At 57.2% G+C, this 23,960-nt stretch overlaps 1 protein-coding gene across 1 annotated transcript; it reads right to left on the bottom strand.

Annotated features, from left to right (window-relative positions):
* Positions 1–617: 617 nt before the first annotated feature.
* On the bottom strand, positions 618–19,167 carry EPHB3 (EPH receptor B3). The gene is made up of 16 exons (XM_044251919.1): positions 19,059–19,167; positions 10,659–10,723; positions 8,646–9,318; positions 6,526–6,681; positions 5,395–5,745; positions 5,121–5,245; positions 4,788–4,947; positions 4,595–4,703; positions 4,235–4,287; positions 3,064–3,186; positions 2,686–2,933; positions 1,966–2,181; positions 1,705–1,854; positions 1,419–1,612; positions 946–1,101; positions 618–826 (listed from the first exon to the last, which is right to left on the bottom strand). The coding sequence occupies exons 1-16, from the start codon at positions 19,165–19,167 to the stop codon at positions 718–720; spliced, it is 2,997 nt and encodes a 998-aa protein (XP_044107854.1). The 3' UTR covers positions 618–717.
* Between the last annotated feature and the right edge of the window lie 4,793 nt (positions 19,168–23,960).

The raw sequence follows: 23,960 nt of genomic DNA, 5'->3' as shown, positions 1-23,960 counted from the left end.
CACACTCACCCATACTCTCCGTGCAGGCCAGTGCGTGCACAGACACATACACACACGCGCGCGCACACACACACAAACCCACTCACATACACATCCAAACTCTGGCTCTGAGAGTCAGTCTCTGGGGGGCAAGGGGCTACTCCTCAGCCTGCCCCTGCCTGCCCTTTTATGACAGCACCAAGGGTGGGGGTGGGGCAGGGCCCTCAGTCCCCAGAACAAGTCCCTGTGCAAACTGGAGGCGCCAGCTGGCTTCAGGATGGGGTGTCACATTTCCCCATTCCCGGAGTCCCTTCCTCCAGTTCCTGAGGGAGGGACTACTCTGCCTACCTGGGGGGCCAGACCCCTGCCAGGGCTGGGCCCTATAGAACCCAGGCTTATCCTCCACCTGACCCTACCAGGACCTCCAGCACTGAAGAACAGCGAAGTCTGATGTGCTGGAGATCCCCCACTGGAGAGCAGGAAGGCCTGGGCCCTGAGGGGCTTGGGGAGGGGTCATCACCCCCTCTCCTAATCCATCTTCAATATGAAGAGGTTTGGGGCACACTTCCTGGGGAGGGAGCACAGGCCTGGAGGAGAAGTCCCAGTTTGGGCCTTCCCCAAACTTCCATCTTCTGGGCCACAGCCTAAGGCCAGGCATCCAAAAGTCCAAAAGTCCAGCCGGCTGGTCAGAGTCCCTGCACAGTCCTTGGGGGGCACCCACCCCGTAGGGGTCAGGTGTCAGACCTGCACAGGCAGTGTCTGGTTCATTTGCAGCCGCATGTCCTGGATACTGCTGAGGATCTTCTTCTGATGGCCAGCCAAGGTGACCCCGATCCGGAGCAGGTCTCTGCAGATGGAACAAAGGCATGGTCAGTCCTTTCCCTCCTGCCCCCGACTCGGGGCCCTGCTCAGCGCCCCCTGCCCAGCGCCCCCTGCCCAGCCCTTCCAAATCTGAGGCACACTCACTCTGCAGTCATCTGAGCCACCAGGTCAAAGGTCGCAAATCCCGCACTGACAAAGCTCTCCTTGTAGCGCCCCATCTTGATGGCATCTAGCCAGTCACCAACTGTTGTAAAGGTCGTGTAATCCGGGACCGTGCGGTCCAGGAGGGGCTGTGACATGCTGTGGCAAGAAGAGAGACTCAGTGAATCCTAACGGCAAGGAAATCAGGGGCAGGAGTAGGAACACAGGGTGCCTGGGTGGCTCGGTTGGTCAGGCATCCGACTCTTGATTTTCGCTCAGGTTATGATCTTGGGCTGGTCGGGCCAAGCCCTATGTTGGGCTCTATGACCAGCAGGGAGTCTGCTTGGGATTCTCTTTCTCTCTCTCCCTCTGCCCCTCCCCCTGCTCACGTATGTGCTCGCTCTCTCTCTCTCTCTCTCTCAAACAAATAAATCAATCTTCAGAAGCAGGGTGGGAATAGAGGCAGAGACACTGACCCAGACTGGGCACTGGCGATGACCTTGAGGCTGGCAGCATTGCGGATGAGCTTGTCCAGGGTGTTGACAATCTGGGAGAATTTAGGCCTGAGGTTCCGGTCCCGCACCCAGCAGTCCAGCATGAGCTGGTGCAGGGCTGTGGGGCAGTCCATGGGTGGGGGCAGCCGGTAATCCTGCTCGACGGCATTGATGACCTGAGGCGAGAACAGGGAAACCTCGAGTGAGCTACCACCTTGCTCCTGAGCTGACCCCCACCTACCCGGCCACTCTGGCTGGCCCCACTCACATCCTGGTTGCTCATGTCCCAGTAGGGTCGCTCTCCATAGCTCATGACCTCCCACATGACGATTCCATAGCTCCAGACATCACTAGCAGAGGTGAACTTCCGATAGGCTATGGCCTCTGGGGCAGTCCAGCGAATGGGGATCTTCCCGCCCTGGTGGGGGGGGCACATGCCCTTCACCCTGTGACTCGGGGCTGCTCCCCAGCCCCAAACCCCTGCCTGGTCGGCCCCGCCCCCAGTCTCCCTCCCAGCTGCTTCCTGTACCAGGGAGCTGGTGTAGGTAGGATCGGAGGGATCATCCTCCAGGAAGCGGGAGAGGCCAAAGTCTGAGACTTTGCAGACCAGGTTGCTGTTGACCAGAATGTTGCGGGCGGCCAGGTCTCGGTGCACATAGTTCATCTCGGACAGGTACTTCATGCCGGCAGCAATGCCCCGAAGCATGCCCACCAGCTGAATGACTGTGAACTGTCCATCGTTGAGCTGGAAGCAACAAGTAGGCTCAGGTGGGCCCATCACCTCCTTACTGGCCCAGGACCCTCCCAAGACCTTCGTGCCCGCCCATCTGTGCCTCCACCTACCCTCTCTAAGTCCTCGGAGACCACGCCTCACCTATCCCTGTGACTATGTGCAGAGATCACTGGAAGTAAGCAGCCCACTTTGTGGCAGAGGTCTGTATACAACATCCTAATGAACCCCGGTAAGGATCCAAAGAGCTCTCACCACTCATTTTATAACCAAGGCAGCTCAGACTCAGAGAGGTTAAGTAAAGCCTGAGGTCACACAGGCAGTAGAGGGCAGAGTCGGGACAAGAACTTCGGTCTTTCTGGCTCTGAGAACCTGGCTGATCCCCTGCACCAGGCCACCTCAGTAAATAGTTGTAGACCTGAAGAGGGTAGGGTCTGTCTGGCCTTGCAGGAGGGGGTGGTCTACCCAAGGCAGCTCTCTGGAGTAGGAAGGGGGAGAGGGCTAGGGGCTGACTCATACCCGGAGGAAGGAGTCCAGGGCGCAGTTCTCCATGAACTCGGTGAGAATCATGACCGGCCGGCTTTTAGTGACCACGCCCTCTAGTCGGATTATGTTGGGGTGGTCAAACTGACCCATGATGGACGCCTCACTGAGGAAGTCCCGCCTCTGCCTCTCCGTGTAGCCCACCTTCAGCGTCTTGATGGCCACGAACACCTCCCTGCGGCCGGGCTGTTTCAGCCGACCCCGGCACACTTCCCCAAATTCCCCTGCAGGGCACAGGGCACAGGTAGGAAGTGGCTTCTGAGTTTGGCCCTATATGCAATGCATGGCGGCCCCTCCCTGGGGTAACACCCCCTTCCCCCACCTCTCCTCCCCACTGTGCCCTAGGGGACTCACCAGCTCCAATCACCTCCTCGATCTTGACACAGGATACATCTATCTCCTTGGCAAATTCTCGCACAGCCTCATTAGGGTCCTCATAGGTAAAAGGGTCAATGTAAACCTTCATTCCAGGAGCAACTAGAAGAAGAAAACGAGAGCATGAGAGGGGCCAGAGCTTTGGCCTGGGGTGGGGGACAGTGAGGGATACTGCACCTTCCCTGTCCCTGATGGGAAAACATTTCACACCCTCCCTCCTAAGTCTGCTCCCTATTCCTCCCTGCTGGAGTCCCAACTCGCTCCATCCCCACCCACTCACTGTTCCCTCCATGAGAACTAGTGACCATAAAGGCTAGACACCTAGGATTCTTATTCTTCTTTCTCCCTCATCCCTTATGTCAAAACATCTCTCGGATTCATCCCTCTCTCATTCCCATTGCCCCTGACCTTATCCAGGCCTTCAACACTCAGACTATTCCAATAGTCTCCCAGCTGGGCTCTCTGCCTCTGGACTTTTCCCACCAATCTATCCTGCATACCTGTCTCCCTAAAACAATACTCACATTGTATCACTCCCCAGCTTGAGAGCCTTTCGGATTACCTATGGTGGAGTCAAGTCCAAACTCCTCTGCCTGCGTTTCACGACCCTTCGAGAACTGGCCACAACCACCCAGCCTCACTCCCAGGCAGCTGTCAAACCAGTCTTCTCACTGCCCCCACAGTCGGGCACTCTCCCCACCCCACCCACTACCTTCCAGAGGCTCCTCTAGCCAGGAATGCTCTCCCCCACTTCTCTAAACCCTGCTCAACCTGCCTGGCTCAGCTCAGTCCAAGGCCACCTCCTCCAGGAAGGCTTCCTCTTTTCTGAACTCTTACCACCCTTTGTAACAGGAACACCCAGCTTAACACCAAACTGTTTTCTCATTTTTTTCTGTGTACATATCTTGTCTTTCTCCTAGGATTAGCTGCCTTTGAGGAAAGGGGTCACTTCTCATGCGTCTCTGAAGCTGGCAAGAGGGAGGTGGGGGGGCTCAGGAAAGGGCACTTGAGTGGAAGCAGGAAGGGCTATCCGGAATAGGAGTATGAGGGATGAAATCCTAGGCAGGGCAAAGGCTATCTCTAAGCCCTGCAGTAACCAGGGGAACTTGGGGTTGCGATGAGCAGTATCAGGATGAAGAAAGAAACTTACTGTATTGCTGCAGCTTCTCTGTATACTCCGAGTCAGAGCCGTGCCGCTGCTTCCTGGAGGGGGAGGTGGGGGGGCAGCCTGAGACAAGCCCAACAGCTCCCTCTGTTCAGGGGACCCTTGGGCTCACAGGAGGGGCAGGGCGCGCTGGGGAGGACCTGGTCCCTCCTGGGTCTCTGGGCAAAGGGCTCAGTGGGCTTGGTCCCCAAGGGGATCTGCCGGGGATCAGGCCAGGGGCATGGACTGGAGAGGTGCGGACTGGAGAGGGTCTGGGCCCACCAAGGGCCTCTGTAGCACATGGGCTCTAGGGTATTCCAGGGAAGCTCTCGCCAGCCCATGGCAGAAAGCCAGGCCCAGGAGTACCTGAGACAGACGACAGCGATGACCACGACAGCCACCACAAAGACCAGCCCAGCCGTGGCAGACCCCACGATGAGGGGAAGCTGCTCCTGGAGCTGCTGGGTGCCGGAGCCTGGAGACCGGGAGGGAGGGGACTGGGTAAGTGGAGAAACAGAGAGTCTGAGGCAGGCGGGAATAGAAACAGTGGGGTACATACCTCTCTCGCTTGTGGTCTCAAACTCAGCCGGACGGCTGTACTGCCCGTAGCCGGCCACGGTGCGGGCTCGCACCTGGACCACATAACGGGCCTCAGGCCGCAGCCCATCCAGCTGCACTGAGTTCTTCTGGCTGGTCACCGTGGAAGCAATGCCCTCACTCTGCGACACCAAAAGGGATGAAGCACCTCAGCGGCCCTGAGGCCCAGCAGCCACCCACCAGGGCCCACCTGTGGCTGCCCCAGTACCCAAGACCTGGCTCCCCAGGACCCCTGACACCATTTGGGGGTCCTCTTCTCACCCCAAGGCCTCCTCCTGCCCCTCAAGGCTCTGACCTTCTCAAAGTACTTCATCTCATAGTCCAGGATGACTCCATTGGGCCGCTCTGGGGGTGCCCAGGACAGGGTCAGGCTGCTGCCTGAACTGCTGTGGAGATGGAGTGTAGGCACTTCGGACGGGGCTGAGGGAAGATGGGCGGGGGCTCACGACGGGCTCCCTAGGACCCGGTGCCCAGGGGACCCCCGGTGGTCCGCTGGCAGGCCCTGGGCAACCGATGTTCTGTGTGGGAGGAAACGACCCGGGCCCTACCCTCCTGTGTCCCCTCCTCACCGGCCTGGTTGGTGGTGATATTCACGGCCGCGTAGCGGGGGGGCAGAGGGCTCTTGCCCGAGACCCCGTTGACAGCCTGCACCTCGAAGGTGTAGCGTGTGTGAGCCAGCAGATGGCTGATGTGGACCCGGCGCTCAGTCAGGCCCAGCTGCCGAGGCACAAACTCCACATTGTCATCGCAGCGAGAGCAGGCTGAGGTGCCCCCAGCCCCGGGGCCCCCGCGGCACTTCTTGCAGATGACGTTGTATAGGAGGTCATCCCGGCCCCCCAGGTCCCGGGGCTCGCTCCACTCGAGGATCAGTGTAGTCTCATTCACGTTGGAGATCACACCCCGGGGGGGAGATGGCACAGCTGTAGGAAGGTAGAGGGAGAGGGCAGTGAGCGAGGGCCCCAGCACTGCCCTCCCATTCGGAGTTCCTGTGTCCAGTAAGCAGTTTCCTATGGCCTTACTCTTGTCTCTGCTTTAATAAGCATAAGAGCTTTCCTACACTTCTCCATTAGGAAGATTCGATTTAGCCTTCAAGGCCAAACTCAAGATGTCACCACTTTTTGGAAGACTTCCTCAACTCTTCTCCTTCCTGTCCTCTGCACCCCTGTAACACAATTCCTGGGCATCCTTCCAGCCCGGCCCTTAGCACATTATATGGTCTTTTATCTGTTTTTGCCTGTTTCTCCCACCAGGCTGCAAGCTCCTTTAGGATGGCGACAGTATCTTAAGTCTCCTCTGCATCCCTGGCACCTGGCACAATGTCTGACACCAAAGACCAGAGCAGGGAGAAAGCAGGGCACTAGGCTGCCCCACAGATGTGAGGCCCCCTCCACGGTTGGGGTTGGGCCAAGAGAACAGCAGTTCTACACAGTGGAAGGAGGGAGGGGCCACAGGCCCCAGTGGCTCTGGATGCCTGGCTAGGAGCTAGTGGCTGCTTCCTCGGTGTTGGTGGAAAGGCTGAGCCAGCTGACCTAGACTCTGGCTCAGGGCCAGTCGCTTCTCAGCTGCACCATGCTGCACACCACATAGAACCTCCCCAAGCCTCAGCTTCCCTGTCCAAAAAGTGGCTCTTCACAGCAACCATCTCGGCCCCCCCAAGGGAAGGCCTGCAGCAGGGCTGAGCGGGCCACGAGTTCGCTTACTGGTACAGGCACTGTCTGCAGAGTCCGAATCCGCTCGGTAGAAGTTACTGTGGCAGGTGCAGATGCTGGCTGCTGGCGAGGTGGTGCGGCTATTGGGGGGGCAGGAGAGGCAGGGCCCCTCTCCCTGCTTTGCCTTGTAACTCCCGGGGGGACAGGCTGCGGGGTAGAAGACGATGGATGTGCTCTTCAGATTGGTGAGAATCTAGCCCTGCCCCAGCACAGCTCCTGGCTCCTCTACCTCCCAGACAGTGGGGGCTCTGCTGGGATTGCCTAACCCCGGTGCAGCTACAAAAGGCCCTTTTGCCCCATGCAAACCCCACGTCAGCGGATTCCTCCCCGCCCCGGGCCCCCACCCCTACCCCGGGGCCTCACGGGCAAAGACGTCAGCCCCATCACCTGGGCAGCCTGGACTTGTCGAGGCACGGAAGGGAGAGGGAAGGAAGAGAAGGGGTGGGGAAGAGACCACTGGCAGGCTGGCCGCACCCTCTACTCTGCCAGTTTGCCCCCGGCCCTGCAGAAACTTGAGAAAAATCACCCCTTGGACCCTCATGGCCACCCCAGAACAGCCAGAGGTGGGACCTTGTTCCCAGGACCAGCCTCTCTCCCCACCCACCAGGAGCAGGGGAGCAGCTCCTTCCTGCCCTTGGGCAGGGGTGGGGGGCTGAGCAGGGGTGAGAAAAGGGGAAAAAGACAGCGGAGAGGGCAGGAAGGCTGGGGTCACCAGGAGTTCAGAGGCCTCAAAGCATCCACAAGGGGCACCCCAGGACCCAAAGCAAGGCCAGAGATGAGTGCCTGAACATCCCTTCTCCTCAGTGTCCTCTCTTGCCATCTACACTAGGGCCCCCCGTGGTCGGCTGTGGGGTTCTGTGTATCTCTGACAGCCGTATAATTTATTTTTCAAACTGGAATATTTTGAGAGTGAAAGGGGCTGCTAAGAATAATCATGGGATCATGAGCATACGCCAGGACGACCCAGACACATGAAAGCATATGGTCACTCTAACCACACACGGCTGGCCCAGGGGAGGTCCTCCAGAGTGTGGAGTGCCCAGACTTGGGGCTGTGCCCTTCTCCAGGGGGTACATCTCCCCTCACTAAGGTGATGTTCACCCAAGCTCTTTCGAGCCAGTGGGGGAGGGGGCAGAGGCCAGGCCAGGCCGGTTGCTATGGGAACCAGCATGCATTTCCTGCCAGGGACCTGCAGAGTGTTAGCCCCTCTTCAGGCTGTCAGGCTCATCACCCCCACCCCCTTTCTCCACTTAGGAAGAGGAAGTCTGGGGCAGGCTCCCATAGAGAAGTGGAGAGGGGCCGGGTAAGGCACTATTCACCTTTCCATGACAACACCCCACGTGAGGCCTCCTAGCCAGCCCCCACCCCTGCAAGTGCCAAGGCAGAAGGGATAGAAGGCAAGGCCCTCAGCATCTTGCCCTGCACAGCAGAGCCCTGGATAAGGCCAGAGCCCCAGCTCCTCCATTTCCTGCTCTGATACCTTGACTATTGTTGTTCTCAGAGACCCTGTGTCCTTACTGGTAGCACTGGGGAGATAACTGGACTCTACCTTATGAGATTGTGATGAGGCTCAATAAGAGGCCTTTGTGACTGGGTTTTATAGCTAGAAGTCTAGTATGCTGTAAGGTCTTAGGAGTCTTGGCAAGCCACCGCAGACAAGCCTCCTAATTTCCTCCTGTATGAAGTAAGGACAAGAGAATCCCTGTCCCCCACACATCCCCAGGTTCCCGAGAGAGTCATGGCTGACACTTCGGTGGTGATGGTGTTGCCATGTGCCAGGCACTGAGCTTCACATGCATCAACTCACTTAAGATCCCTACGAGTCCACAGAGGAATCACCACTATCGTCCCCATCTAGCACACGAGGAAACCAAGGTTCAAAGAGTAAGTAACCTGCCCAAGGTTCCATAAGTTCTAAGTGACAGAGTCAGGACTCCGACTTCAGGGACCGGGCCCCCAATCTCTGTGCTGTCAACTCGGCCTCTCAAGAAGCAGAAGAGACACCAAGGTAAAAGGGCCAAGCGGGAGTGCCCATAGCTCTGGGGCCCAGCTGGTACATGGCTTGGGCCCCAGTACCCCCTCCCCCATCCCCCAGGCCAGTCCCCACTCACGGCGGCACTGGGAGTCCTTGGCAGCTGGCTCGTGGCCGGCGGCACAGGTGCAGGCACCCACAGGCACCATCCACTCCCCGTCGCCGTTGCAGTAAAGCTTGAGTGGCACAGACACCTCCACAGCATTGGCAATGCACGTGCCGGGGGCGATGACCAGAGAGGTGGGCTCGGCCCCTGTGAGGGTCTCGGGGAAAAGGGCGAAGCCTGCGGTGGTGGACGCACACTTCTTGTAGAAGGCACGCACGGAGATGAGTGACATGCAGGCGCCCTGGTCCTGGAAGGCCAAGTAGAAGCCGGCCTTGGAGAGCGGTCCGAAGCTTCGCACCTTGGTGTTGACGCGGCCAGTGTCAAGCCGCGAGAAGCTCTCGTCAGGCGCGATGGTATCCACCTTCACGTAGGGGTTCTCCATCCAGAAGGGCGAGGAGGCCGAGGCCACATCGCTGTCAGCCTCATAGTAGAAGAGGTTGAAGGTCTCTTTGCAGGAGCCAGGGATGTTGGGGATGCTGTTGCAGTCACGCACGGTGAACTTGAGCTCCACGTAGACACGCTGCACCTCCCGCCGCCAGATGAAGCCCGTGCGAAGCCAGTTGTTCTGGCTGGACTCCTGCACGTTGCACACCTGGTACGTGCGGATGGGGTTCATGGCCTCATCGTAGCCACTCACCTCTTCCCACTGTGCCGGGACCAAGCGAAAAGGACAGAATGAGTGCCAGGTGCCTACGCCATGCCCAGATGCGTATGTGTTTCACTGAGATGCGTCTGTGGTGAACTGGCCTGAGCATGCAGGCTACACGGGTCCAAATCCCAGTCCCTGCTCAGTGACTATGGGTCAAGTCACTTAACCTCCCTGTACCACAGTTTCCCCATCTGTAACATGGCGAGAATGAAAACATATGAGGAATAAGGGACTTTACGTGAATAAAGAACTGAGAGCATTTGATAAGGACTATGGGACTATCAGCTATAATATTTGTTATCTTTATGCCTCAGTTTTGCTGTCTATTAAGTAGGGCTGATTAGATGTAAATGACGTAGTAGGGAATCAAATCAGGTTAACATATATAATGGGCCTGTGACAATGTCCCATACAGAGCACACGTTCAATAAACACGGGCTGTCACCATCACATTTAACCTTCACTGCAACCCCATGAGAAGGTATATCTGTTGTCCCCATTCTATGGAAGAGGGAGCCAAGACTCTCTGAAGTAGAGACTTGCCCAAGGTCACACAGTCAGGTCTGATGAATGAGAGCCTGGAATACCATCCTACCCCAGAGTTTCAAAACTCAGGGGGGTTGTGAAGTCCATCTAGGGGGGTTAATTAGAGTATTTTAGAAATGTCAGAACTACAGGAATTTAACCGCTAAGAAATGGAAGCCCATGGGTGCCTGGGTGGCTCAGTGGGTTAAGCTGCTGCCTCGGCTCAGGTCATGATCTCAGGGTCCTGGGATCGAGTCCCGCATCGGGCTCTCTGCTCAGCAGGGAGCCTGCTTCCTCCTCTCTCTCTGCCTGCCTCTCTGCCTACTTGTGATCTCTGTCTGTCAAATAAATAAATAAAATCTTAAAAAAAAAAAAAAAGAAATGGAAGCCCAGAAAAGTGAACTGCCTTGCTAAAAGTCACAAAGCAAGTTAAAGATCTGGAGCCAAGGTTTCCTGGTCCCCAAGCCAGTGACCTACCCAGGGACCCAGGAAGGAGGGAGATGGTTAGAGAAGACAAGCAAAGCACTGTCAGCCAGGAGAGGGATGGTGACAGGCTGAAGGTGGACTGAGGGGTGGGCAGAGGGAGAATAGGACAAAGACGGTGTGTGTGGGGAGGAGGACACAGGCAGACTGAAAGCTGAAAGGGTGAGAAACACTCATAGGCAAAGAAGGAAGGTGACAGGTGCAGAGGATGGGAAACTGATAGGCAGGGGCAGAGGCAGACCTTCTCCAGCCCTGGTGAGGCAAGGGGAATGAACACTGGTGGAGGAAGTGGCCCCTGACATTCAGGGGAGATGGTGGGGAAGGCTTACCCCACTTTCTGGATGAGATGTCCATGCCAACTCTGATGTCACCCACTTTGTGTCCATGAGGGTTTCTGGGGAGAAAGAGAAGAACAGAGGTCAGAGGCCATGCTCAGGGTGGGGAGAAGGAGGTTGTCCAAGAAAGGCCAGGACACCAGGAAGTGATTCCCACCAGGCACTACCCCATCCCACCCCACCCCCAAGTCCTCGAAGCTCTCAGCCACCCTTCCCTGGAGAAGAGCCTGCAGCCACATCCCAGAAACTTCAGGCACCAAAGATTTGAGCCATCAGGTTGTTGGAGATGGGTGTCTACTACTGATCCCAGCCGAGGTCATAGAGGCAAAAGCCAGGCCCAGTTCACACACCTACAGGCTCGGCTAATCTCCACACAAAGGGGTAGCAGGCCCTTTATCCTGGAACAAAGGACCCTGTGCTTCAGAGCCTGCTGCCCAGGCCTCCCCTGACTCCATTCTCAACACAAAGGCCTGGCATCACATATGCCCAGGGGAAGGGACGGTTAGTTACAGGGCAGAGCCTGTTCCAAGCCGGCCTCCCACTCCACCACCTCTGGGGGATGGGGCACGGATACTCTCTGAGGCTGGGCTGAGGGCCACCAAGACACAGACCAGCTCCTCGAGAGCTAGTTCAGTTCTTGCCACAGTCCTTGGATAAAGGTGCATCATGCACCCCTTTTATAGGTGAGAAAACTGAGGCTCAGATAAAGTCAATATATGGCCTAAGGTAAAACTGCTAGGACTTGGGGTAAAGGGTTGAAAGGTAGCTGACTTGATAGCTAACCACTTAACCAGAGCACTCTGACTGCAGTGTAAAGGGAAGAAGAGAGAAAGGAAGAACAGAGAAAGCCTAGAAAGCTATGTAACCTTTAAGTCCCAACCCAGCTCTCAGCCACCCTGCCCTGGAAAAGAGTCTGCAGCCACTTCTCCAGAAATGTTAGACACCAAAGATTTGAGACATCAGGTTGGCCTCCTCCAGGAAGCCTTCCCTGAACCACCAAATTAAGGTTAGATGCCTTCTTCTGTGCATCCAGGGCTGGGAGCCTTGTCACAGTACTGATCCTATTCTAAGCTTCAGTTTCTCATCTGTTTCCCCCTGCTCAGCCATAGGAGGGGCCCATTAATGTTTTTGACATAAACTCAATTCCCAAGGAATCGGGTTCTGGGTTCTGGCTAGACAACTCTGCTCTCTGAAAGGAGAGGGATGCCAACACCTTTCTTAGAGCCTGGGAGACTTCCCCTCTGCCCTGAGCTGGAAGAGGGCAGGTTGGGGCTGCCCAGGAAGAGAAAGACCCAAACTCCCCAGATTCCAGGCTTATGGCCATCACTGATTTCCTGCACTCTGGGTCTGAGCTGAGGATGGCAGGTGAGGTGGTTGTGGCCCAGACCCTCATGCAAGGCCAAGTTGGGGGGAGGCTCCCTCCTCTTCCATCAGAGATGGCTGGTCCCTGGAGGACCCAGTGCAGGGTGAGCTGTCCCAGCCTCATGGGTCAGTGGCCCGACAGGCCTCTCTGGCACACAAACAGACACACACAGACATCTGGTAGGGGTCTACGGGAGGCAAGGAGAAATGGGCAGAAGCAGGGGCCCAGAGACAGGCAGGGAGAGAGGTGGTGGGGCAGGGGCCTTGCCGAGGCGGACGGTGGGAGGCTCAGAGCTGGAAGGATGTGCAGAGCCACTGGCTAGGACCAGACAATGCGGTGACCAGTTGAGGACTACAAAAGACGGTGAGGTGGAGAGACAAGGAGGCCCAAGGAGACAGAGACAGAGGGAGGTTTCCAAGTAGCCTCTTCCTCAGCCAGCAGCCCAGAGCGTTCCGGTCCCTGGAGGCAGGAGAGCCAAGCGCACCCCCTCCCCCCCAAGCCAGCCAGCCAGCCAGCCAGTCCGCCTGCTTGTCTGCCCGCTGCCCGCCGCCCGCCACCCGCCCGCCTGAGCAGGCAGGGGCTCCCACCGCTCCCTCAAGCTGCCTCCCTCCTCCCTCTCCCTCACTTCCTTCTGCTCAGCCTGTGCCAAACCCATCTGGAACTGTTTAAACCCAAATATTCAGCCCCCTCCCCCCTCCAGCCAGATTCCTCCACAGTTTAAAACAAGCCCTGTGCTGGCTCTGAGAGGACGGTGGGGCTCGGAGGGGCGGGAGGGGATGATGGGGAGGGGGAAGGGAGGGGGGAGGCAGGGGTGGAGGGAGGCTCTTCATTTCTGTTTAATTTCTGGGGAGCGGGAGAGGGAGGGGGCGGGGATCGGCCCTTGGCCATCGCTCAGCCTTGGCCATCGCTCAATCTCGGCACATTTTTCCCATTAATGAGGAGAGGACTTGGATTTCGAGTCATGTGTGCCCGAGGAAGGGCTCCGGTCACCCTGGTGGGGAGGGGGTTTGCTCTCTGGGGAAGGGGAGGGGACTGCTCCCTTCAGCAAGAGGTAGACCCTGAGGTGCCTGTGTCCCAGCCTCAGGAAGGGCACAGAGGGGTCCCAGAATCTATCTGTGTGGCACTGGGAGGGACAGACCCAACCCAACAGAGCCCACCTTTCCTCGGCTACATGTGTGCCGCACACGCGTATGCGGACGCAAGCTGGGGTGAAGTATATGAGGTACCGGAGGTAAGGACAAGAGAGGGCTGAGAGAGCAATCTCCAAACTCCCCAGCTGCCAATCACACCCCCATCCTCCTCTCTCCCCCATGTGGCTGCTGGAGGGAGACCAAAAGGCGGGCAGCCACTCTCCGGTACCGGGCTCTGTCAGGCCAGAAACCCCACCGGCCCTTCCAAAGTGAGCAGGGGAGTGGACAGCAGGCCTGGGGACTTTCCAGGATGGAGCTTCAATGTGCAGAAGTAAACCAGCACCCCTTTCGGGTTTCCAAAGGGCCACAGAGAACGGACACGTGGCGCAAATCACACACACGAGCACTCCCCAGTTCTCCATGGCTGGGCTCATTCTCTGCCGTGGGGGCCAAAGAATGACAGGTCAACACATGTGGTGGACAAAACACACAAAGCCACAGCCGCCCGCAAACACATACACACACACACACACACACACACACAGAGCTTCATAATCAGCCATGGTCTGTCTTTTTCAGACACACAGACGCATATGGTACAAACAGATCTGTCTTCCTCAGACACTGACATACAGTGAAGCCCTCCTTTACACAGATTTGGTTTGCCTTAGGCAAACACTCACTCTTACAGTCTTCACGTGTGCGGATTTCCAGAGAGATCTGCGTACGGAGGGCACGCACACCGAACGGTGCACTCTCCTTACACACCCAACTGCACACGATTGCCAGCCTCGAGTCACAGTCTTGAGTGTAGTCAAGTACAAACGCAAACACCAGCTTCTCCATACAGACGCAATGACGTGCTCTCACGCAACCACACATGAGCCTGGGCCGCATACTCATACGTGCCCTGGGAGCTCGCAGACAGCGCTGAGGCCAGCACCTACAGTTTGGATAAAGCCTCCAAGGCCCATCCTCCACACACATGCAACACACACACACACACACAACAAGCATGTTCTTTCTGTGAGCTGAGTCTCCAGGTGGGGTGGAGGAAGGGCCAGGAGAAGGCAGCGTCTGCTAAGAAGGGAGAGGGACTAGAACAGTCTTGGCCAGAGGTGCAGGGAAGGAGCAAACCCCAGACCTGCTATCTATGGCCCTGGCCCAGGCGGGAGCTGTCACCAGTCCAAGTCACAAGGCTGGGGGCAGGACAGGGGCATGAAGATGGTTCTGGGTGTGGCTGGGTGTGGCCTCCCCAGGTACTGCCCTGCCAGCACAATGGCACTATCCCCAGCACTGAGCCCCTGCAGTGGGGCGGGACGGGGGGGGGGCGGCATCACGAAGGGAGCTTTGGGCAACCCTTCCATACATACGTTGGGTACCCAGCAAGAAGAGAAGAGTATCATGGGCCCCCAGTCTGTGTCTGACAGCCTCCCTGGTCAGCCCAGGTGTAGCTGGGAGCCAGCCACGAATCCCGGTAAAGGGCCAAGTCCACACAGCTTTATGGGGCTGCCAGACTCCACAGTACCCCAAGTCACAGAGAACACACTGCTCTGGGTCCGTGAGACCCAGGAAATCAAAAAACCCTTGAGACAAAAGCAAGAAGCCCAAGCTCCAGATGAGGGACTTGATGGCAGTGGAGAAGGTCAAGCTCCCAGGCAGGTGGACAGAGGAGCAGAGCCTGGACAAGGAGGCGCATAGCCCTGCCTGCAAAGAGAGGGAGAAAACCCCATGCCAGCCCTGAGTTTGTCCCCCTCCTCCCTGAGGGGCTCCTCACCTTGGCCAACCAACCCAAGGGATCTGTCCCATCTTCTCCCTGCTTGCCCCTACCCTGTATGTAAGCAGACATACATGGTGTACCAAGCCGCACACTCAGGGTGGTCAGCCTGAGGAAGAAGGGAGCCTGGGTTGGGGGGAGGGTTGCTATGGGACCTAGAAAAGCCTAACTCACCCCAAGTTACCTCTCCCTTTCTCTGCCCATGGCCCTCGATGCTGGGATGGAGGGGAGGGGAGCATCTCAAAACAGAGAACACATTTTGTTTTCCATTCCACCCCTCAGATCGTGGGGATTTATAATTAAATAAACCTGAGAGGGAGAAAGGAGGAGAAAGCACAGAGCAAGGAGCCCAGATGCCTCCATGTTTGTCCATGCCCCCACCCTAGCCCTGGCCTTGTCAGTCAGCCAGCTGGGACCCGGGACAGACGGACAGCTAGTCCTTCGCCGGCATCCCAGCCACGGTGGGTCTGGCCAGGGGTCTGGGGGCAGGAGGCAAGAGGACATTTGGGGCCAAGGCAGCCCCTAGGGGCAGGGGGCCTCACCCACCCCATCAGGTGCCCAGCTGTACCGAGTCCCCCTCACCGCCACCCCCCCCCCACCTCCCCAGCTGCCCAATCCCGACAAACCAGTTTGACTCAGCACAACAGGCAGGGCTACAATTTTCAAACTATGCAGGCCTGGTGATTCAGCCTCTTCATGCTGTTTAATTAGTGTAAGGCCGGGTGGCGGAGGCCTTGCCTTGCCCACGGCAGCTTAGGCTCTAGCTCCCTGCTGCTGAGGCCACAGAGCCGGTGGTGGCAGCAGCGCTGGCTGAAGGGAAGGCAGTGACAAGCAAACTAGTTCCCCCAAATACCTGCCACTGTCCTTCAGCGGCTGCTCTGAGGTGCCAGCTCGTGACAGACAGGGATGGGGTGGGGGCCACCAGAGGCGACTCGATGCGTGAGCCAGCCCCAGAAATCCCAGGCCTGGCGTGCCCTCTCAGGGAGCACCTCCTCGGGGGTCACCACTGCCGCCTCTGAGAGAGACACACACATGCTACCTCCTTCCCTTGCACCCCACGTGCTCCGCAGCGGTCCCCACCTCTCATACCTGGCAACCAGGTCTCCCCCTCAAAAGGGTAGGCTCTCAGCAGACCTCTCCCTGGTCCCACGTGTAAGTGTCCTACGGACCAGACATCCTTCCCCCTCCCACGCCTGTTCCTGGTCTGCTCGCCTTCCGGTTCGTGGTCCTGGAGGGGAGAAGGATCTTGGCTCGGGGGACTGGGAGACGCTACTCGAAGGGAGAGTGGGCAACAAGGTGGCCCTGTTTTCCTATGACTGAGGGTAAATCTGAGGGCAAAATTGGTCTGTGTTTGCACGGGGAGGGAAGCAATCAGAGGGCAAAGGGAGGGGAGTTTTTTCAACCAAGAAGGACAAGCAAGGACCCTGGCTCCATCCTCACGGAAAACTGATGAGGTCCCTAGATGCTGCCTTGGGGGACCCCAAGTGTGTAGGGAGGAAGAGCAACCAGCTGCTAGACAGCACCTAACCAGGGCATCCATGAAAAAACAGTACGCACAACTCAGGACTCCTGGCTCCAAGTATATAGGCCCCTAGATGTGGAGAGCCAAAAGGCTCCCCTAGGCCCAGGGCAAGCCAAATCCTGGCAAAGCCAAATGGAAGGCTGGAGCCTACACCCCCTGCCTGTAAAGCTTGGGAGTAGGGAAGCTCCTAACTAGCCCCGCCCCATGGCCCTAGCCCAGGACCACCAAGTCTTCCCACCTCACCCTTCAAGATCCAGACATGGCTGGGGGATGGGCAGGACACAGACAGCTGCCCGGGACCCAGCTCTCATCCCATCCCAATCCCATTGCTCCCAGAGCTGAAGGGAGATGGAAGAGGGCGACAACTTGCTCTTCAGATCAATCTCCCCCCCTCACCCCCCAACCCCTTCCTCTAACCTCTCTCCAGCAGGTAAGGCACACACCAGCTTTACTTCTGCCCCTGCTCAGGGGACAGACCCCAGGATAATGATAATAGCACTTAATCCCTGAATAATAATGGCTGTGTGCTAAGTACACACATTAAGGACTCAATCTTCACTATGACTCTAAGATAGTGGGTACTACCACTATCACATCTCAACATGAGGGAGAACTGAGTGGGGAGGCATACTTCTGTGTGGGGCTTCATGCCCCAAAGTATCTCTTTTTCCTTTCATTCTTGAGCACACACACTGAAAACCCTAAGGTCTGAGATATGGCAGAAGTAAAGGAACTGGTAAAAGCCACACACGGAAGGCACCCCACACTGGCCTGGCCTCCCAGCCACCACCTACCCAGTCAGGGAGTAGCCCCAAACACAGCTAGGGTGAGGGGGAAGGAGGGACAAAGTTGGGGCCCTGCTGCCCGCTCTTTCCTGTGCTGCTACTGCTCATGGGCCCTCCGGTCAGCCCAGTCAGCCCCTCAGCTCCTCGGCCCCAAGGCCTGGATGCCAAGCTCCCAGCTATGGCCTGCCGCTGAGGGTCTAGCAGATTGTGAGGAGTGCAGAGGAGGAAGAAAGGCAGGAAGGAGTGAGCCTCTTCAGGCAGTCCTTGCTCCCCAGACCCAAACCACACCCCCTCCACCCCACTGTTCAGCAGCAGCACCCACCACACCTGACAAGGAGGGTCCTGTGCCTAACACACACAGAGTCCCATAAGCACCTGTGCCTGTGTGGCCCCTCCTGGGCTAAGACACGGAGACACAGACCTGAGAACTCCAACAGGCTCCCTGGCTCACACCCTTGAGGCAATCAACAACAAAGCCCCACACTGGTTTCTCACGCCTGAGATCCTATCACACACATGTGGGCGCGACCTCAGTGTCTCTGCTGGGATTTGCATGTGTCCACCCGTGTGAACCGGCCTGTCAGCGCCGGTGGGCTCCGAGATAAAAGGGGTTGGGGGTTTGTAGGACCGTTTCCCAGAGAGAAAACTGGAAAGCACCAGAAGATGCCTTTCTCTCGGAACTGTGCCCTTTTTCCTTTAAGTTTACCAGTTGTGAACATACAAACAAACCAAGCTACACAGAATTCCTATTTTGTTCCTATACTAAGAAAGTGACTAGACGTGCTGTTAAAGACACCAAAACTAAGTACTGTCTATATTCCAATGTCCCACAAATTTCTGTGGTGTCCTACCCTCCAGATTAAGGTCTTCTCTCCTTTAATGGCTCCAAAATTTTAGGAAACCCTGTGTGTGTGCGTGTGTCTATTGTCTGTGACCAGTGTCAGTGCCTCTCTCTCCCGCAGACTCCTGTCAAGTGGCCACATGTGTGTGAGCTCTCCCACCAGGGCCAACAGCATCCTGTTCCCCCAAGTACAGTCGTTTGGAAGTTGGAGCCACCCGCTCAGCACCGTCTGGATCGGTTTCACACAACCTACTGAGGAACTCGGCCTTTCCCCACCGCCAAAAGGGGCAAACCCCTGAACTTCGGGGGTCCAACGGAGACCCGAACATTCGCATGTCCTGCTAGAAGGCGGAGAACCGCAGAGCAGCGCGCACTGCCCGTGGGGGCAGCACCTCGTGTGTAACTGGCGCTCCATAAACCATAAACAATAACAGGCCCCCGCCTCTCCACCCCCGCAGCCATCCCCTGACAAAGCAGGGTGCACGCACTCACACCTCTCACAGTCGACTCCAACGGGTTCCTAACCAACGCCGCCCCCCAACCTGGGAGTCCCGCTTCGCCCCCACCCGCCACAGCCCCGCGGCATTCTCGGAGGCCCCCCGCCTCGCCCGGTGGGTCGCCCACACTTCCTCGCCTCCCCGGGCAGCTTAGGGCTCCGCTCCTCTGCGGTGAGTGCGGGGTTCTCCCCCATGAGCTCACAGCGGTTCTGTGACTTTCGGGGACGCTCAACCCAAGTCGAGCTGCCCGAGATCCACGACCCACGTACCGCGGGCCTCTGGGCCATCTGGAGCCTGCGAGGCGGCTACGGGGGCCATCTCCCCACCCCATCCTCCGGCCCCCGGAGCGGCGCGGGTGACGGAACCTCCTCCGACGTGCGCCCAGCCCGCATCTGACCCACAGCGCGGGTCCTCTCCGGCCTACGCTCGGGCGACCCCGGCTACCCTAAGCCTCGGACGCACCCCCCGACGCCGCTCACCTTCCAGCGCCCGGCAGCCGGCGGGCAGCAGCAGCGGCAGCAGCAGCAGCGGAGGGAGCAGCGGCAGGAGCCCCGGCGGCGGTGGCGGCGGCGGGCGGGCTCGGGCCATGGCCGGGGCGGGCTCCGGGAGCCGAGCCGGGCCGCGCCGGGCCGCGCCGGCGGGGCTGCGGGCACCCGGGGAAGGGTCCGCTTCGCGGGCTCCGAGGAACGCTCGCGTACGGTCCCAGGAGATCCGGGCAAGGAGACGGTGCGATCCAGGCGGGCGGCTCCGAGACCCAGGCGGCGGCCGAGCCTGGCGATGCTGGGGGATGCAGGCAGGTCGGACCCGCGGGAATCTGGACGGACCGGTCCAGGAGGATCCCGGGCGCTGGAGAGCTCGGAGCCGGAGAACTCCGGGAGGCGGGCCGGGGCGGGAGGGCGCAAGTGGTGGTAGTTCGGGGGCACAGTTATCTGGCGGTCTGCCGCGGGCCCGACTCGGATCCGGGGCTCCGGGTGCGCGCGCCGTCCGGGGTCGGAGCAGGGTTCTTGCAGCGCCGCTCACGTACTCACTTCTGCTGTCCCCAGCGCCGGCGCTGCCGCTCTGGGCGAGAGGGGCGGGACCGACCTCCTGCCTGTCAGCGCCTTGGCCCCGCCCCTAGCCTCGGGCCGCCCACTCACAGACCGCCAGGAGCGCGGCTTCGTTCTCCTCAGGAGCTCTCCGCTGGAGTTCAGTCGGCGGCGCCTCCATCAGGCACACCTTCAGGGTCTCCGAAGCCTGGAGTGGGCGGAGCCAAGAAAAAGATGAATTAGATTGGGCGGAGCGATGCTGTCAATCAGACGGAAACCCCGCCTCCTGTTTCCCATTGGCCTTTAGTAGCCGAACCGGAGTCCGAAAAGGGGCCGGTCACATACAACGAGCTGAGGGCGCCCCCCTGTGGCCCGTACTCTCCCAGGGACGCCCCCACGTGGCTATCTTTTCTCCAGGCGCTTCCAGACCCTAACCTCGAGTTTAGGCACTTCAAGGGGGGCCTATCCGCAACACATCCTTCGACCAGGGCCTTCTGCTCTCTTATTCATTCAATCATTCATTCATTCATTCATTCAGCCGTTCTCTGAGCGTAGACTCTATTACTGCGGGTGCTACAGCAATCGACAGAGGTCTGTGTTCTCTTGGAGCTAGTTTAGTGGTGGAGGCGGGCATGAAGTCATCCCAGCAGAACAGAGGACAGAGTTGCCAGAGCACATGTGAGGGGGATAGCTATGTCTGGCCCTGAGTGAAGGACATTTCAGCTGAAACATGAAAGATGAGTAGTAGGTGAAGGATGTGTGTTTAGAGACAGGATCAGGATGGGGTGGCTGTTTCAGACACAGCAAACACACTTTGTGCAACATCCCAGCGGCAAGAGAAACTGATATTCACTAGAAGAATCTGAAACAAGTTCAGAATATCCTGAGTGTAGGGTTAGAGACTGAAAAGAGGCTTAGAAGTAGGTGTAGAGGGCCAGAGGAATTGTTTTCAGACTCATGCGGCATTCTTGAGAGCTGGAGCTTGAAGCAAAGGCTTTGCCTTACCCGCTTAGGGTGGCTGCCCCTGGGAAGTAAGAATGGGGGAGGCAAGGGTAGAAACAGGGAACTAGAGAGGGAGCTGTGCGATAGCCAGGTGGAGGAACGTGCTGCTTTGAACTAGCGTGGAGACTGTGGGGACAGAGAAAAGTGGACAGGTCGAAGGTGTTTCAGGAGGTAGGATTCATGAGATTTGTGACTCAGTGGTTGAGAGGTACATGGTGGATGGAGCCATGATGGAGAATCCCCCCGGGGTTTCTGGATTGGCAATGAACTTCTATCCCATTTGCTCAACCAATGTTTACAACATGCAGTAAACACTCTGAAAAAATAGGTCTTGTTTCTTAAGTGGTAGAGGTTATTATAGCCTCATTTTACCAACAGAATTGACATCTAGAAAGACTTGGTGACTTGCCCCAAGTCATAGTGCAAATAAGTGACAGGGGTAGGATTTGAATCCAGGACTGTATCGTGTTTAGGCTCCTTTATTCCACTTCATTGGAGATCTTAGGATCACCCACATGCTTGTTAGAAACTCAGAATCCTGAGCCAGCCATTCCTCCTTGGATCTTGGGACTCAGAAACTCTGGGACATGGGGCCCAGGATTCTGCATTTTAAATAAGCATTCCAGATGCTGCTGCTGCACACTGGTGGTGGAGAATGACTATCACCATGCAGCCCGTCACTGTCCTAGCTGGAGAAACCTCCTTCCATGAGCCATCCCAGGGCCTTCCCCAGCTACCCTGAGATGTCTGGGGGGCAGAACATAAGTGATGAGACTTGAGGTGGGCTCATACTTAACCCTCTGATCACGAAGTGTCTCAGTTCCAGTCCTGGAAGCTCCGTGGGAACAAATGAAGTCACAATCTGGTGCCTGAAGACATTGTTCTGACAGCAGGCCATCCTCCCAGCCGGAGAAAGGGTGTGTGTGGGCACACAGGGCTGCAGTAAAGGGCGACCATGAGACAGAGGGCCAGACTGCACCTTAGCCTCCAGGCTCTTCTAACTCCAGATCTGTTCTCAAGCCCAAGAGATCTCTCCCGACATCCTTCAAGGCTCAAGAGCACAGAAGGGACCTTGGAACTCTCCCATTGTAGAGCTAGAAAGCATGAGGCCCAGAGAGAACTGTTTGCCCCACAGCCCCCTCTGCCCTGGGGTGCTGGTTGGCACTGGGTAGTATTTTGGCAGGCGTCCTGACAACAACACCTCTCAGCTGAAGCCCTGCTCATTGCAAGGCGGATCTGTGAGGCCGGCCCTCCTGTTTGCTCAGCAGCTGTGCCAGGCGAGGCCTCACCCTGGACAAACACAGCCTGCCGGGCAGCAGGCACCAAGATCCTTTGTTCTTGGGCCTGATAGCAGGACCAGCAGGTAACAGAGGGCCCGTCACCGGATGTTGGCACCATGGTTCCCACGGGAATGCTTCCTGATCAAGAGGCCGACAGACTGAAGGGCACCCAGGTACTGGCTCCAACAGCCTGGGGCAGGAAGGCGACCACCTGGCAAGAGAGCAGACGTGAGTAGGGAGCAGGTGGAGGCATGGGGACCAAAAGCCAGGCCAGATAAGGAAAGCTGAGACACCTCTATCTCTTTGGGGGTAGGCGGGCAGGAGGTCCTAACCTACCTTTCCAGGCTGAGAAGGTGCCAAGGAACCCAGGGATCAGCCTCTGACCTTTGATTTGGAATAAAGGGAAAATGTCCAGAGTGAGGTCCAAGTCCCTCTCTCTAGCCCACCATCCTTTGTCCATCTGAAACTAGGAGGAAGCTTCATGTCGAAGCAAGAGCTTGCTGAGACCCGAGTACAAACCCTGGCACGGTCATTCACCAGCTGGGGGATAGGAAGCTAAAACTTCTTGAGCCCAGGTATCCATGGGAATGAAGGTAGGATGGTGATCCCACTCCCCTAGCAGGCCTATTGTGGTAGTCTGGCCACGGGGCAGGAGCGCAGCAGGTGCCGGTTAAATAGTCCCGATGATAATTAATACCAGTCCCCATAACCTCTCTGGCAATGCTGACAACTAGAGGAATGACTATGAATTGAATTGGGGCTTAAAGCCCCCTGCGGCTGTGACCAACTTCAGATTCTCTTTTAAAAAGATAATAAATAGGGATACCTGGGTGCCTCCGTAAGTTCGGCTCAGGTCATGATCCCAGGACCCAGCTCCTTGATCAGCGGGGAGCCTGCTTCTCCCTCTGCCTGCTGCTCCCCCTGCTTGTGTGATTTCTTTCTCTCTAACCAATAAATAAATAAGTAAATAATCTTTTTAAAAAGAAGGATAATAAATATACGTCCCTTTGGGTTTGTAGGTTGGGGATTGTTGCAAGAAAATTGAAACTGGGAGAAGAGAGCTTGGGGGCAGTAAATGAGGTGAGAATGATCTGATGAGTGCTTTGGGGGTTCTGATTGAGGACCCCGGGGTGGGGACAAGGAGACCAGTGAGGAGACCACAGGCGAGCACTGACGATGGCCAGGCTGGCCAGTGGTCTGAGCAGCAGTGTGGGTGGTCATTTACAGGAAGAAAAGTGAGGACTTAGGAGCCATTGGGTTGGGGAGGGGCTAGGAGTTGAGGACTGAGGGTGTCATTTTGGACTGATAACTTAGGAGGCCGGTTAGACATCCACACATGCACATCGAGGAGACAGCTGGCTTCACCACTCCCATGTCCTCCACTGACACCGCCCCCCCCACCTGCCCTTGCTATCTACACAGCCTCAGCTCTGGTCTCTCTCTGTCCCTTGGAGCATGACCTCAGGACCTTTGCACTGACTGTTCCTTCTGCCTGGATGCTCTTTTTCCAGTTCTTACAGAGCTGCATTCTCTCAGAATTTAGGTCTTTGCTTAGAGGTCACCCCCTCCCCGTCCACTTCGATTCCCTCCCTCATCCTCCACACCAACACTGTCTAGCCCATGGCACTGTCTCATTTCCCTATACTACTGAGCACTAACTGAGATTATATAATTTTGTCATTTGTTTACACGTGTATCAGCTGTCTCCCTTTCTAGAATGTAAGCTTTCTGAGAACAGAGGCTGGCCTTATTTACCAACGAATCCCTGGCGTAAGGCCCAGTGTCCTGCAGGAAGTGGCCTCTCAGTAACAGTTTACAAACCAAGTCAGTAAGTATGGCCAACAGATGGTATTCATGCTGCAGCTTCTTCTCCCCAAGACTTTGGTGGACATTGCTCATGGCTTCTGCACTCTTTCTTCAACATGGCACTGTAGGCAGCCCTTGTCAGTCAGGGTTGGCACCTGAAGTCAAACCCATCTGCCATCCCTGTGGTGGACAAAGGTCCCCTTCTTACTACTGGTGTGGCTTTGTGTGAATCTTTTCTTTCCTTTTTTTCTTTTAAAGATTTATTTAC

The sequence above is a fragment of the Neovison vison genome, chromosome 6 (genome assembly GCF_020171115.1).
Source record: "Neovison vison isolate M4711 chromosome 6, ASM_NN_V1, whole genome shotgun sequence".
NCBI classification, from domain to species: Eukaryota; Metazoa; Chordata; class Mammalia; order Carnivora; family Mustelidae; genus Neogale; species Neogale vison.
This window is presented reverse-complemented; position numbering and strand designations above follow the sequence as displayed.

Bases quoted from the DNA above. Each gene is read 5' to 3' on its own strand.
- EPHB3 (XM_044251919.1), bottom strand. From the start codon at position 19,167: ATGGCCCGAGCCCGCCCGCCGCCGCCACCGCCGCCGGGGCTCCTGCCG. The intron at 9,319-10,658 runs GTAAGCCTTCCC...GTCCCGGCACAG, and splicing joins CATCTCATCCAGAAAGTGGG to TGGGAAGAGGTGAGTGGCTA. The intron at 1,102-1,418 runs GTCAGTGTCTCT...TTCTTGCCACAG, and splicing joins ATCGCCAGTGCCCAGTCTGG to CATGTCACAGCCCCTCCTGG.